This window comes from Carassius gibelio, chromosome A18, assembly GCF_023724105.1.
Source record: "Carassius gibelio isolate Cgi1373 ecotype wild population from Czech Republic chromosome A18, carGib1.2-hapl.c, whole genome shotgun sequence".
Classification (NCBI taxonomy): domain Eukaryota; kingdom Metazoa; phylum Chordata; class Actinopteri; order Cypriniformes; family Cyprinidae; genus Carassius; species Carassius gibelio.
The window spans coordinates 13,170,262-13,186,791 of record NC_068388.1 but is presented as its reverse complement, the minus strand read 5'-3'; the positions used below and the strand labels follow the sequence as shown (position 1 = coordinate 13,186,791).

The window sequence follows — 16,530 nt, the reverse complement described above, 5'->3', positions numbered from 1 at the left end:
TTGGTTAATTGTATTTAAATGTTCAGTTACTTTTGTTACAAGAAAAAAGTGATTTAACCTGTTACACTGTATTATGTCCATTGAATTTAATTGAATTAAATTTCAATACCGTGATAATAACGTATACCGTGATAAAGTAAAAAAAAAAATGATTATAGGGCTGGGTAAAAAATATCGATATCTCAATATTAATTTATTCTCATTTTTACAGAACGTTATCGATTCTTAAATCCCAAGAATCGATTAGTGTAGTCTGTTTTCAGTTAATGGACAGAGCTTTGAAGGCCACTTCCTATCCAATTAAAATATATCGCAATAAGCATTGTGCTTTGGTACTTTTAATATGAAACAAAGGCTCAGATTTCAAATTCTCTCTATTGTATTGCAGTATTCAAAAAATAAATGCCATTTTGGTGCTGTTTAATGTGGAATGACAGATTGCTGTAGCACATCAGTTGAACAGATGCAACTGATGCAACGAGGTGCATGTGAACTAATCATCTCCACAACATTAATACCATATTCAGCACAAAATAGACATGACTAAACATCCGAAGGTAAGTTAAAAGAAAGAGTACAACTTTACAATCTGTATCCTGTCTCATGTAATCCCTCAGTCAGTGTTTCAGCTGTGCAAAGAAGTCAATGTAATGGCTTGTAAACAATGTCACGTAACGTCACATTTACCTCAGAAAAAGTTATTTGTGACCATAAACTTATTAGTCAGAAAGAAAACTTAACTGTGGAGAGGGGCATTGTGCTTAATATATGAACCAAATAACATATTGATTATACATTTTTCTGTTCTTCAGTTTAAGAAAAAAAAAAAAAAAAAATCAGTCAATTTTAACCTTCAACATTATAGTAATGTACGTTGGTACCAACTGACTTTTTTTTCATTGAGAAAATTTGGCAAGTACTGTACATTAATTCAAGTTACGTTAAGCTTAAATTAAATAACAATTACTAATAATAACAATAAAATATTAAATTAAAAAACAAGGTAAAATACTTGCAAATTGATTTAGAAAAAATAATTTAAAATAAACAAATTCAAGAAAAAAAATACTCTTTTTGAGTAAATGTATATATATTTTTAAAGATGCTTTGAAATTAAAACTTGGAAACAAGACTAAAACAAACAGAACACATGACAAATATACAGTATGGAGCAGTGCATCCATCTTCCTTTTTGGTCATGTGATACATGACGTTGCTGCCAAAATTCCCAGGTACCTTTCAAAAATCAGAACACTCATTTAGTCCTACCTTACATGGTTCAGTCCCATGCAGCTCTGAAAACAGTTACTTAGCCTTTTAACCCCTTAGTGGCCTCATTAGAGACAATATTTCTTGCTGTAACATCTACTGTCCTAACACAGAAATAAAAAGGTTCCAGTTCACTAGCTGGATGTCCACTCATTAAAGAGTCATGAATGAATCTGAGCCTCTCATAAATCACATATCCACACATCTGGATCATCACTCTGATCTTTGATCCTCTCAATCTTCTGACAGCACTGGATAAATCACAAACATAAATTACTAGGCAGGATCCAGCTCAGATGAGCGTGGGGCTTTTTTTAGTCCTTTTTTGGGGTCTCAGTGTGGCCTCTCTGGGACCCGTGCTGAAATGTGATTGGTTCGTGCTGAGCCTAGAGAAGGAGATGCGTTCCAAGTGCAAATTCTGTTTTTTTTTTTTTTTTTTTTAGATGGCACAGATAATCACACAAAAGACACTGCTGAAAGTTTTGTCTCAGATTCAAGGCCTTATTGTGAAGAGCTGCATTTATAATCAGCTCTGCACATAAGAGAGGCCTCTGAGTACTGCATGATTAAAATCAAAGAGCTATTTAGTATGCTCAACAGACTGACTGATTGTTGAAGTGTGAGATGAGGAACTAATGAAACGGTCAATCAATCAAGACATACAGGTAAGTGATATGTCATGATTAGGGTTGGGTATCGAAGAACGGTTCCATTTTAGAACCGGTTCCAAATTTCCCAAAACTTTAGTTTGGCTTGTTTGGAGAAAGCCTCACCAAACCTGACCAGCCAGGCGTTTGTGATCACAGGAACTTGAAGACCCTACAAACGCGGATGGGTGTCATGAATGGAGATGGCTCCAGATCGGTGATGTAGTATTTGGTTTCCCACAAAGTCCATCGTCCAACACAAAATTAATTTGCTGAATGCATAAAATGTATTTTCCGGTGATCAAACGTGCCAATCAAAACAAACGCTGTGCATGGCATTTGAGGTCATTTGTGAATCACCATAGACTTACCATAGACCATAGTCTAAATAAAACAATTTCCAACTATTACTGTTGTTACACTTGTAAACAAAACTTTGTGAAGTCAGTTGACGCAGTTGTCACGGCGACCGTCACAGCCCTAATAACAGGAAATTATTGCAAAATCTTGGATCTTCTATCATATCTTGTAGCACCTTGAAGGGATATCTTATGTATCTTAAATATTAATAACACTTTATAATAAGTTACCATTATGCACTACTAACCATATTTATTCATCTTTGTTGACTGTTAGTTCATTTTTAGCACAGGTCCATTAAATACTATTAACAGATTATTAACAACTTTTGGTTTTATAATGTATTAGTATATGTTAAAATTAACATTAGCTATAAGATCAGTAAATGCTTTAGAATTATTTTTCTTGGATAGTTTATGTTAATTAATGTAGTTAACTAATGATAACAAATTCACCTATAAAACAGACCATGGAAGTTAAAAAAGACATGGCCATGGGAAAATGGTCAGATAAATATTGCCACATTTACGCAAAATTAACTTTTACAAATTTAACTTTAACTTTTAACGCAACTAACCAAACAGAATTGTCTGGCATCTCAACCAATTTGAATAGTCACATATTTTAAACTATTTTCAACCGCCTCGAGGTTAATCCTTACATCCCTACATGTGGAGCATTAAAACACTGCTTTATGTATAATCCAGATGATTCAAAAACTCCAAAATGGTGTCTACTTTCCATTGTTGAATTCAGGTTAAATTAAAAAAAATTGAATTTAAATTGAATTTAAATTAAAATGACGCCGTCAAAATAAAAGTCCCACCTCGAACACATCGGCCGATGCCGATATTTAAAAAATGCCAAATATCGGCCGATATATAGGACTTGCCAATATATTGGTCGACCACAAGCTTAAATGTCTAAAAAAAATACCACTCAAAGCTGATCATTATGAAATTGATTTTGTTAGACTATAAACACATGGAAACCAAACACTATAATGGATAGTGATGTATAATGTGAAACCTATTATGTTATTCTGTTGTTAACTGAAATAAGTTGCACTAAGATAAGTCTTATGAGTTTCAGTTAACTATATCACTGCAATTTCAAGCTTCCTAACATTCACTGACTTTTAAATTGAATTACTGAGTACAATCAATCAATCAGATATATCAAACATAGAATATCAAACAGACAGACTGTTACTAAAAATCAGCATACAAACACATTCAGCAAAGCATTATCAGTTGAGTCAAAAGCACGCCAGTCATATTTGTTGTTTAAACAAATGCTAGAGAATAGTCCGGCTTAATTGGAGTCAGTTTTATAACAACAAATGTAGTTATACTGAATTGTCCTGTAAATAGAGAGGGAAAGTGAAATGCAAACACACGGACAGTTAATAGAGATGCAACTCATAATAGTGGGTTTGGTATAATTATCGGTAGCACTTTATTTTACAGTCCTGTTCCTCATGTACATACTATGTACTTATTATAGTAATTACAATAACTATGTAATAACTAGGTACTAACCCTGAACCTAACCCTACCCCATGTAGTTACCTTGTGTTACCAGAACTTTCTTAGATAAATACACTGTAAGTACACTATAAGTACATGTAAGTACACGTACTGTAAAATAAAGTGCAACCTAATTATCTCAATGCAGAAACATAAAGCAGACTATAATAAAGCAACCCCTGCTGTGCCTCTGAAAGTACACTAAAATACAAACAAATTCCAAACTAACATTAGTATTTCCACAGAATCATGAGAAATACATCCGAGCAAAGGCCTGCAATGAGTAAATAATGAAAGAACAATCTTCGTCCTTTCTGAGCTATTAGGAAACACTAAGTTATGAGGTAAGTAAACACACTTGCAGAAGTATTTGACTTCAAGATTGGAATGCTGCCACTGGTATTCAAGAAATACAAATCTTTCAGTCAGGGGGACAATGAAAAATGGAGGCATGCTGTCAGACTGTGAAGCACACCGTACACCTTCAGACAGAGGTAGAAGGGAACCAAAGCCACAACGAGTGAAGTATTTATGGCATGTTTTTACACATCACGTCTTCACTTCCACAGAACTCGCCCGACTTGCCAGTTCAACAGAACCTGTTGGAATTCCAACAATGTCTTGACATAAAGATGTTCATTCATTCTTATCTCAGCGTAATCCCTGCCACAGACGCACGTGGTTTAGATTTAATCTAGTATTATCCAACATAAACCTGCCAAACGGTTTCAGCATCAACTGTCAGGCAGATCCATCCTGAAATGACCCCCTCGGCAGCAATCTGTGGACATTCCCCATTACAGGAAGACGAAAATGAAAGCAAAATCTGTAAACATTGTTGCCAAAATCCTAACTGCACATACTTTATCATTAACCTCTATTGTGATCTAATATAAAACGGGAAGGCCAACCCACCTGTTGGGTTCATTGTAAAAGGGGTGAGGAGGATGAGGCTGGTGGTTGGAATATCCTGACTGGCTCCACATGTTTAATCCCAATAGCTCCAAGTGGCAAACTTCCAACTGAATGACTGACACTTACAGAAAGTCCAGTTCAGCTTTCATTTTAATAGCAGTAAATTCAGGTTTCATGACGGAGCCGAAAACACTGCAGGAGAAGGAACGAATCAGTCTGAATAAAAGGAAAGAGCCCTAATGGAATAGTTCCAGGATCTGATTCTCAAAAAAGAGCAGCAGAGATGGTTCAGGGCTCCACGGCCGTCAAAACGCAGAACAGGTAAGAAGGGAGCGTCCTGCCGTTGAAGCGGGCAAAGGCGTAAGCATCTGGATTTTGCTGTCTGTGTGGAGTCTCCTGTCTCTGATGCTCCTGTTTCCTCACCAGCTCACGGTCACCAGCCTGTGCGCACACACACTAGTCTTCTGCTCTGACGTACCACTGCACATAGTCACAGGGAGGAGGGAGAGAGGAAGGGAGGGGTGAAGAGTGAACCTACTCTTTTTGAATCTCTGCCTGCCTCTGTCAGGCAGGATGTGCAATGTTGTTGGGAGGAGAGACAGACTGAGCACAGGAAGGGAAATATATCATAAAGACAGATAGAATAATCTGTAAATGTCATTAATCAGTGAATAAATAAATGGTAAAGTTGCTCTTCAAGTCTACTTGGATATAAATCCCAGCATTCCAGGCTGAAACTGAAAATTGCTGCCTTCACAAGACAGTATAAAGGGCATTTCACGTTTGCATTCCACTTCGCTGCTTTTACATTTATTTTACTATGAAAAAATCATTTGTATTTTTTAATCAAAATGTCATAAATCGATCTTCTGGCGAGTTACCTTTTCACGACTGATTGTGAGCTTGCATTCAGATCTGCCTCCATGCAATCATCAATTGATGGATGGAACCAAGTCCACTACATTTTTGATAATCTATTTTACTCAGATGGATGTCAAAATGCATTTTAAAAATCCTTCATTACCTCCTTTACATCAAGACTTAAAAGGCTTTAAATATAGGGGAAATAAAGTATCAGTTAATGAAGTGTGAGGGGCATTGTAATCACAGTTTTCAATCTCATGCTGGTACTAGAAAATGATCTCATTTAGATCTAACTGGAGTTGAATGTGAATTTAAGTGAATTGTGTGAAAACTAAAACTTTGGCTCCACAAAGCAGTGATTAAAATAGGAGAAGATAAGTCATAGTCTGTCTTCTCCCAAGATATGTTTTGTTTTTAGTTGGAGTCAGCACAAAGAAAGCATTAAAATAACTCCTCCATGCATTCATTCCTGCTTACTCTAGTTTTTTAGTGGTCTTAAAGCCATCATGGAATGAAAATTCACCCTATCCATTCTGTAAAAAAATATTATAGATCTTACTGTGAATGATTCATGTTTCATATTTCATTGCTTTGAACTTCCAATTTTGAATTTAAAAAAAATGTCTTAACTTTCAGTAAAACAAGACTTTTCTAAGGTGATGTATGCTGGTTTTCAGTCCATTTAACTCTTCTCCACTGTCAAAATCCCCACACTCGAATGCAAGCTCACTTTAATTGAGAGCAATGCCCACATCTCAAAATCTTATCAACAAACTGTGTATAGAACCATGTGTGTGTGTGTGTGTGTGTGTGTGTGTGTGTATATATATATATATATATATATATATATATATATATAGTAGAATGTCTAAAATGCTCTTTTTCATAACAAAGAAGAATAGAATATAACAAAACATTAAACCAGGTTTGACATGATCAGTGATGGGACACAAAAGAGAAAACGATGTTAAACTTGGAACAAAGGATTTTAATGTGGCATGTCTGATCAGACTGGATTTGGAATTTATGGATATTACAAAAAGAGCACTTTACTAGACCACTAGATGTTCTACAACAACAACTTAAAAGTCACAGAGTTCGAAATGACACATAAGTGATCCGCGTAAAAATGATAGCAGAATATTCATTATAAGGTATCCCTTTATGGCAACGAAGGTTATTGCTGAAAAAAATGCTAATTAGAAATGAAGCTAACAAACATGTATTTGAAAAAACCTTCGTTAAACAGAAGAGATCATCACCCTCTTCTCCATGAGCAATTACATGGAAATCCCACCTCGGGGCATTGAAGGGCTGACAGAGCTTTATTTAATCAGTGAGTAAGAGTAATGAAATACATTAAATAAGCCCAAGAGGTTACTGACCAGAGCTGAATATCAGCAACCACTTACGCTGTGGTACAGTAAATATGCAATGCCTCATGATTCAATGTATCACGATTTATCACAATATCCCAATATAAGCGTGACTGAACCTGCACCAAACACCTCTACTGTTATGTCATGGATTCTCCTTAAAGCTGTGCACATGTTAACCACAGACTTGAGATTGTGCGGTCATGAGATTTGAATGTGTGGTCTGCTGAATGCTATCTGCTGAAGGGAAGCGTGTGATTAGTGACGTACATACAGCTTATCAGCAGCGCACAGAAGTCTCCAACACATGCAGTCATCAAAGTCAACGGGACATCTTCCAGGATTTGCCCTATAAATCTTTCGCTGTGTTTCAACACAGAAACCCAAGCTCACGGAGCTATGACCTTGTGTAGACTATTCTGGTGCACTGAACGAGTTCAGGCTTGCAAGAGATTTATTTAAGGAAAGCAATATTCTCTAATAATTAAAAAAAGAAATCCCAATTTAAGAGACTAATATAGAAAACCACTGCTAGAGCAAAAAATGCATTTGTGTATTTAGACCTTTGACTCAAACCTACTGATACCTTGTGACAAGTTCTCCTTACTCACAATACAAATAATACCGCAGGAAGATGCACACATACACTAATATTCAAATGTTTTGAGTCTGTAATACACCAAAGTTTAGACCAAAGTTTGTATGAATTTTTGTGTGAATTTTCAGCATCCATTAGTCTGTTGATTTGATTCTCAAGAAACATGTTATCATTATCAATGTTGAGAATGTATTGTGTACAGCTGTTCTAATCTTTTCTTTACTGTATGTATCTTTACTGCCATCTCAAGAGCATCTATGAACCAGATATTTTATTCAGAATCCCAGCAGATGCACAGAACTTACTATGAATACATTGTACTATTACATAGCCTGTGGGTCTTAACCACACTATTCCAAAACCAGTAATGCTTGTGAATGGTACAAGACAGAGAGATATTATTGGACAGGAATATCAATAGCAACAGCCATTTGGAATCAGCTTACAGCTGAGATGCAGTTAAATTAAATAGGTGGTTAGTGTATTACAACAAGTAACAGACACTGAATTTCAAAATCAGTGAATGAATAATGACTTAGTTTGATCTTCAAAAGTAAATCTGCTTCTTATTTCTTATTATTCAGTGATCACGATTCTTTAAGGAATATCATGAACCATAGCAAGACTCCTGTTTCAGAATTAAATTAAAGGGCAAGTATTTACTATTTGAAAACACTCCCTCTTATTAAAAACATTGTATAATGCTCAAGACCTGCACCCACAGAGTTGCTTATTTGTGTATGTAATAGAATGACCCAAGACTAGTTTGTTGGCATGAATATATTCTTCTACAGCGCATCCAATATCAGGCAGTGTGTGTGAAAAGCTTTAAATAACGGCCATGAAAATGGGCCATGAACTAGCCAGTCAATCATCTCCTTTTATTAAACCTCTATTATCCTCAATTACCTCCTTTAAGAAACATTTACTGACCTAGTCTAATAAAAGACGTGACATTTCAATGTAATGGAGAGTCCAGTCAAAACATCAAAGGTTAAATTTTAAACTAAATATGGATGCACTAAATCAGTGTTCACAGTTCGGACAAAAAACCTCATTCCACAGGCCATGCACTTCTCTTAAAAGCTGAAATTGGGATAATATCTCACTTTGAAAGGTGTCTGTGGGGAAGATTTTCTTTCAGTGTGTGATGCAAACAGGACAAATTTCTACAGGTCACACTTTGGAAAGAAAACAGAAAACTGATTACCATTTGATTCCTAAGCGAAAGAGTAAAAAACCTTTCAAACCAATTTATTGGAAATAGGGCTCGACAATAAGGACTGCCTGATAGCATGAAAGACGCCCTGTATAGTTGACAGAATTGTAGTTGGCATAAACAGATGAGAAAGAAAATGGGTTTGTTTTGTTGTAAAAAGTTGTAAAGCCAAAAGTGCACAATAAATAAAGTTACTGTCTTCCAAAATTAAGAATCGACTCTCTACAGCCTAAACGAGTCATTAGTCAATTGAATCTCACTTCCATGACAGGTAACATATTTGCATAATGCCTATATTCTACGTTGGCCGGCAGTGAACAACTTGATCCTGCCCACAAACACGCCATTTTACTGACAACTGCTTCTCTAATCGAGGAGAGTTAAAAAATATATATAAAAATTACGGATTTCGAGATTTGAAAAAAATCGTAATTTCGTCTCGAAACTATATCATCTTCCATTTTCATGTCTGTCTCATCTCACTCTCCTCAATGGATAAATGAAATCTGATCTGTGATGTGACTGTCGTTCGGCACACTTTATTGAGCAGCCGATAAAAAAAAATCACTCACTGCTCTTGACTGAATAACGTTAGTAGCTTTAACAAGGATTTATCCATATTTCATTTACACAGTGAAGAATATGTAGTGTTATTTTACACATGATTATTTAATTTATTTCTAAAAATTTATTTTTAGAATACAAAGTTATGAATAAAACTATGAAAACAATAACTGACTGATTGTTTGATTGATTGATTGACTGACTGCCTGCCTGATTGAATGATTAATTTATCGTAGTGTCACTGAAAATTTTGGTAGGGCAAGAAAAAATGTAACCACTGGCCCAAATGGGTGAGTAGAAAAAATTCCCAGAGTTGAGTCCTGGGAAGTGACTTTAATTTATGGGCATGATCTATGTGAACAAGCTAAGTGATGTTTTCAGAGCTTCAATTATATAAACATTGAAAACCCTTTAATTCACTCTTTCATGTTTCAAAGAGCTTTGTCTGTGGTGAAAACTGATTCAATTCATTTTAAAGTGCCCCTATTATTCCATTTCCAATATTGTCTTTCATGCAGTGTGTAATGTAGCTGTATGTGAATGTAAATGATCAGCAAAGTTGTAAAGCCAAAAGTACAATAAATAAAGTTACTGTCTTCCAAAATTAAGAATCGACTCTCTACAGCCTAAACGAGTCATTAGTAATTTGAATCTCACTTCCATGACAGGTAACACATATGCATAATGCCTATATTCTACGTTGGCCGGCAGTGAACAACTTGATCCTGCCCACAAACACGCTATTTTACTGACAACTGCTTCTCTAATCGAGGAGAGTTAAAAAATATATATACGAATTTCGGATTTCGAGATTTGAAAAAAAAATTTCTTTCATCTCGAAACTATATCATCCACCATTGTCATGTCTGTCTCATCTCACTCTCCTCAATGGATAAATGAAATCTGATCTGTGATGTGACTGTCGTTCGGCACACTTTATTGAGCAGCCGCGTTCAGTTTTTTTATGTAGTGTCTGTTCTTTTACTAAACTTAATGATTTTTATAATTATAAAACGACAGTGGTGGTTGTTGCCGCAGTGGGCAAGTGACGTGGGATGCAGGACTTTTATTTTGACGGCACTGAGTGCGGCAGCACCTGAGGGCACACAGTGCTCACACTTTATCTCTTGTTTGTCATCGTCGTTAAAAGTTCTGTCTAATACGGATAGAAGTCTCTCTAATAATCGGAACGGTTAAACAAAGAAATGAATGTATACAGAAAGAATTATAATGACTGCTTTCATATTAGGCCTATTAGTAATACAAATGCAAACATTATAATACTTTCTCGTTTGCCGTCAACATTAAGCAAGTACGCATTTATATAATTCAAACAAATCTTTGAATGACTAATGAACATTTAATTTCACAAACTTTGCAAACTTAGTCGAAACCAGTGGTGAGATCTTGTGAAGTGTGCATTTTTATCCAGCATGATCACATGTTCTCTGTGGGACTGTCAGTCCGTGCGATTTGAATGATTTATCCTTTAAACTCTTGATTTCAATTTATGCTGAGCTTTATGCATTTGCCCACTGTCATATTCATTACATTTTCACCGTATGCTGTATGTAAAATGAGGGTTACCCTATTTTACCTTGAAAAATATGATTGCTAATGCACACAAACTCCAAAAATACTGAGTGCCCTGTAGGTTAGTGTTTAATTTCTTTTTAATTATATTTTTATTAAATATTTATTTATTTGTGAAAAATACTGTCATAGTACTGTCAAAGTATAAGTATGTTTCTTTTACACATTTATTTTTTAAACCATTGTGAAATGATTTCAAATTTCTTAAATATTAATAATTGTTAAAATCATATTGGCTTTATATCGGCTATCAACCGATATAAATAATATATATAATGTCTGTATTTATACTATTGCTTGTAATTTCTTTATTTGAATCATTGCACAATATTGTATTTTTTCCTTTTTTTTTTTTTCATTATTCTGTAATTATTCAGTTATTTTAAAATATAAATATATGAATTTTACAGGTATTAATATCAACTACTGAAATTTTGGAACTGTAAGAACCATTTTTCATTGTGATTTTTGCATGCAGATGTTTGCACAAATGACATTCCTATTCACCTGTAATATCCAAACAAAACATCTAATCAATATTCACTTATCTGTGTGCACCTGTGACCAGTCATCTCTCTTAGTTTCCAATCATGTTGGCCTCCCTAAAAAGTAACTGTAAACAGAATCAGCAAGCCACAATCCAGCAGCCGGTTCACTTCACTAGCACACTATTCAGTACTAAACACTGCAAGAACACTGTTGATTGCTTCCGTTTTTGTGAACACAGAATGCAATACTATACCTTTAAATTATAAACATTAGTGCCAAGCTGCACCTCACCTCCCAAACTGATCAGAACGGTGTCGGAAACATGTACCTGTCTATTCCAAAGATGACTCTGTCCGTCTTCGGCCATGCCAACTTGTGTCTGACCAGCACCGTCTCATGACCTGAGTCCCCTTTACAACCACAGCAGTTCCCCATTCCTGACCCAGTCTCTGTCCGCACTAACTCCTGTCTCTGGCTGTCTAAGTCTGCCAGGGCAGGACACTCGATCTGATGCTGCACTAAGATGCCAATGCTAATGTTTGCAGTGAGGGCACTAGGGGTTCAGAAAGCCAACGCCTCCTGTTTTCACAAAGCATGCCTTTAGCTAGTAGCCTTGTCTGCCTCTCAATTTCTCCTTTGTCCCGCCACCTCCAGCTAGTGCTCTGTCCTACAGAACCCACCGCGCAGCCCACAGCCACTGAAATCCATCACAAGCAATCATGACAGAGAACGCTGTTCCATATGAATGCATGCATTTGTCTGTGAGACAAAGACAGACATCAAAACTCAGATCAAACACGTACCTAACAAGTGATGTATCATATCTGCTCTGACCTTGAAAAGAGATCAATAAAGATAGAGGACAATTGTTTGATTTTGATTTATTTCCCTCACTGTCTGGATTTCAATTCAGATATCACCATCTGTGGTCTGTAGGATATTGATTCGGGTATATATAAAAGAGAGCAGCATTCTGTGGTGCAGTTTGTGAGACGGATAATCCAGAAAGGTGAGCTGCTAGATAGAGGTGGAGTGCCTTCTACCAGTATCAGATATGGATCTAGGATAAAAAGATGGGAAAAAAATCTTCTAATCGGACCCCCTCTTTCATTTTTTATGGGTCATTTTAATTGACTTGTCTGGCATATAGCTATGATAGCAGCAAAGAAATTACAATGCAATCAGAAAGTCTGGGGGAGCTTCTGACAGTATCTTTAATCACAAACAAGCTCATGATACATATAGTAGTAGTTCTCAGTAGTGTTCTTTCTCTGACCAAAAAAAAAAAAGGATTTCTCTGATACTATCTTTTTGTGGTGTGGAAGGGATTTTTGGATGTCCAACATTGTTATCTGCACTCTAAAGTTTTTATATCTATTAAATTGAAACTAATATTCTACTTTTTTTACTCCACTTTTCCCCCTGAATTCTAAAGTTCTGATGCCTAATACAGATTTTTTTTTATATGATTACATCAGATCTTAAAGGGGTCATATGATGCTCATTTTCCACAAGTTGATATGATTCTTCAGGGTCTTAATGAAAGTCTGTAACATAAAATTTCTCAATGGTAGTGTAAATCAACACCATTTTTAACTGTGCCAAAAAAAACTCTTTTCAGAGCATGCAGTTTTGTAACATTTTCCTTTAAATCTTAATTGCCTATCTGTACTGTGTGCCGGAGCCCGGCAAAGCACACAATATGAAACAATTGTCTGGATAAATGACTTAGTTACAACATTTCTATTGCTTTTCATGTTGAAAAACTTTGTGTTGTTTCTATTTTAACATACTTTTAAAGTTCACATTAAGAGCTTAATTTGCACATTATGAATGAATGATGATGCATTTGTATTCAGTCACTCACAGCTGCTTGCACATGTTTTGCACTTGAGGCACACACAGCCCAAAATTGAATAGAATTTTGAATCGAATCATGAATCAACCATGATAGCTTTAATCGATGGCATCTCTTATCCCTAGTCCTTGCTGAATAAAATAATTAATTTCTTTATATATTGATAATATTGAATGGTAACTTAGATAGCCTGCAAATTAGAAAGCTTAAAAAAAATTCACACCGAGAAAAGGCATATATTTACAAAAAAAAAACTGTCATGATGACCAGTTGGAGTGTCCTGGTTGTCCACTAAATGGCACGCCATCAAGGACTTCATTTCCCATAATCCTCCGCTCGGCTTCATCAGGCCTCATTGTTTGCACCTGTGTCTCATTAGCATGGTTAGCTCATCCTACATAAGCCCGGTTCTCACAGTCATCTTTTGTAAAGTCTTGTATCTGTCATTACTGTAATATTAAGCCTTTACCCCTGGTTCCTGGTCTGGTTATTCTGTCTGTTTCCTGGATTACTCTATTTGTCTCAGCCACTTACTTTGTCTTTTTTTTTTTTTTTTTTTTGAGGGGACTGCCTGTTTGTGCGTGACCTTTTCCTGTCTTTAAATTACGTTTTGTGGATAAGCAATTCAATAAACTACTGCATTAGGATCCTCTAGCTTCGTGTCACCATGCAATTTCATGACGAGAGCATGCATTAACTGAATTCATCCTCATTAATTCTGTTTTAGCTATATAGGAACTAGTTGTCATAGGCTCATTTACCAAACAAAAGCTGTGATATGCCACATCTGAATTGCCTGAAATGTCTAGTTGTCTTTATAACCACTGAATACAGTGTGCCGTATGAGTATGTTCCTCATACTAATTACTGTATCTCTCAATATCAACCATTTCAGTGCTTGCAGTTTAAAATATTCTTCATGAAGGTCACGTAACTTGTCAACCAAGTGTTTAAAAAAAGAAAATAATAGGTCCACACAGACTTTGACTCAAACTCAGAACAATAAAAAACCAAACATAACTCTCACACTCCCTCGGTGATGGAGATGCAAGTCAAGTGTAACAGTAAAGACAGGATCTGAGAATCAAGTTACAAAGACTCAAAGTGTGCTCAGTGGATTTCTCCCACTCTCACAGCCTGGAGGCACATTAATATGTAATAGCTCAGGAAAGCTCACTCATCTTTATCATTTATCATTTATTTAACAAGAGATTCATTAATATGAACCACTCTGAGCTGCATGGCTCACGCCCCCCTTTAGGCCAGAGAAACATCCTTGTTTCATATCCCAAGGGTCTGAGTTGTGCATGATTAATCATCTAGTTGCTATGGAGCTTGAAGCCAACCACAAACAGTTCAGAAAAAAAGTATTCATTATTTATTTGTGGTAAGCATGCACTACACTCATGAGAAATGATTCTACATTTATAAAACTGAAATGATCTGTAATATCCATAACATTATGATCGAAACCTGTTGAGAACCAAAAACGTGACTCATTGAGAACACACTTTATTCTTCTTCAGTCAGATTCCCATATACACCCCCTGCTGACTGTTAGGGTAACTACAGAGTGGCTAGGTTCATCTTCAGACAGCACGTTGACAGTCTGTGGAGTCAGTGTGAATGGGTGTTTACCACCAGTCTGCCAAAAGACTACAAAAAGTACTTCTGAGGAAATTTTGCACTTACGATATATAAGATTTATGTTAGAGAAGCCTATATTAGAACATAGTTCCTCTGGCATACCTGCACTTTGTTTGCAAAGCTGCGTTCCATTTTGCCACCCCTTAAATTATAATGTGCAGGTTTTGGACAAAATTACAGTGGCCTTAATCAATTATTGCTTTGCTGCATAGCGCCCAACTGATGATGAGGACCAATCCTTATCATTTTTGCATGGAGAAAAGGAAATAGTGCAGATGTCTTCAGAAAAAAATCTTGTTTTACATAACACACTATCTGATAAAACGAATCAGCGTAAACCAACACCAAGTGGGCAAAAAAAGTCTATATATTACGCAAAGTAAGCAGTTTTACTGCAAAGGTTCATGTAGTAACAATAATGTGTTTTCACTGAATACAGATCTATAATGTATTGTCTCAGACTCTGGGGAAAACATATAAATCCAAGAAGGCAGATGCAAGACGAGACAGTACACTAATGTTTAATAGTTTAGAGTCAGTAATGTTCATATATATATTTATTTAAAAATTGATTTGATTTGGTGTGAAAATTAAAAAAGAATTACTACGAACACAAGAATTGTGTGTATAGAGGGTTTACAGGAATAAATTACTTAAAATATATTTAAATAGAAACATTATAATATAATTTAACAATATTACTGTTTTTACATTATTTATTGATGAAATAAATGCATAAGAAAAAAAATGGTGAGCATAAGAGACTTCTTTCAAAAACATAAAAACTGAACTACATATTTTTTTATGATTTCACTTATATTTCACACACACACACACACACACACACACACACATATACACATATATATATATATATATATATATATATATATATACACTGTATATATATATTCTATATCACATTGTAACTAGGGCCTCCTAAACACTGGATTTATGGCAGCGGTGAAAAGGCACAATAGGCATCAGATGTGCTTCATCAAGTGCTGCCAGCCTTTTTCAGAGTCCATTTCTCAGCCCCACAATAATCGTCAGATAGGCAGACCATCAGTCACAGTAAATCTACTTTAAACCTTGAGTAAAGACAGCATTCCCTCATAAAGAAAACAGCTCACATTCAGCAACTTATTAAAAGTTAATTATTTACTTGATCCAGAGGATCACAAGTTTATTTCCTCTTTATTGCCCAAGGTTTTGTTGTTGCATGATCGAACATTCCTACTGCTGGATGCCCGAATGTCATCGGTGGCCTGCATAACTAGCAATAGCTTTTAATACATCTTCCAACCTTTTTAGAATAGATTCAGACAACTTCTCTATAACCTCCATTTGAATGCTGTCAATCAGAAAATCTCACAGTTTCTTCAGGGATATTGGAGGAGGGAATTGGCTTTTCAATCTTCTCTCTCTCAAACGGTCCACAGTGGTTTGATAATATTCCAAATCAGGTATTGGCTAGGGCAGATGTTGAAGTGCACCTTGAGGATCCAGCTGTGCAAGTTTGTTAAACAATTCCAGCTCTTTCATAGATGTTGGATTTGTGAAGTTCTCGGTTGTCGCTTTTTGTTGAAACAGGGTCTTCAA

General features: G+C 35.7%; 1 protein-coding gene across 9 annotated transcripts in view; it reads right to left on the bottom strand.

The window, feature by feature from the left end:
* The window catches only part of LOC127934389 (pleckstrin homology domain-containing family A member 7), an 88,875-nt gene that overhangs the window by 70,124 nt on the left and 2,221 nt on the right, over positions 1 to 16,530 (bottom strand). Inside the window, exon 1 of one of the 9 annotated variants that reach the window (XM_052531746.1) lies at positions 11,752 to 12,483. The exons of 7 other annotated variants lie outside the window; for them this stretch is intronic. In XM_052531746.1, coding sequence (XP_052387706.1) covers positions 11,752 to 11,858 — 107 coding nt within the window. In that variant the 5' untranslated portion in view covers positions 11,859 to 12,483. Of the gene's footprint in view, positions 1 to 4,720; positions 5,172 to 11,751; positions 12,484 to 16,530 lie in introns of those variants that run through there. One more of the 9 variants, XM_052531747.1, reaches the window with a different exon arrangement.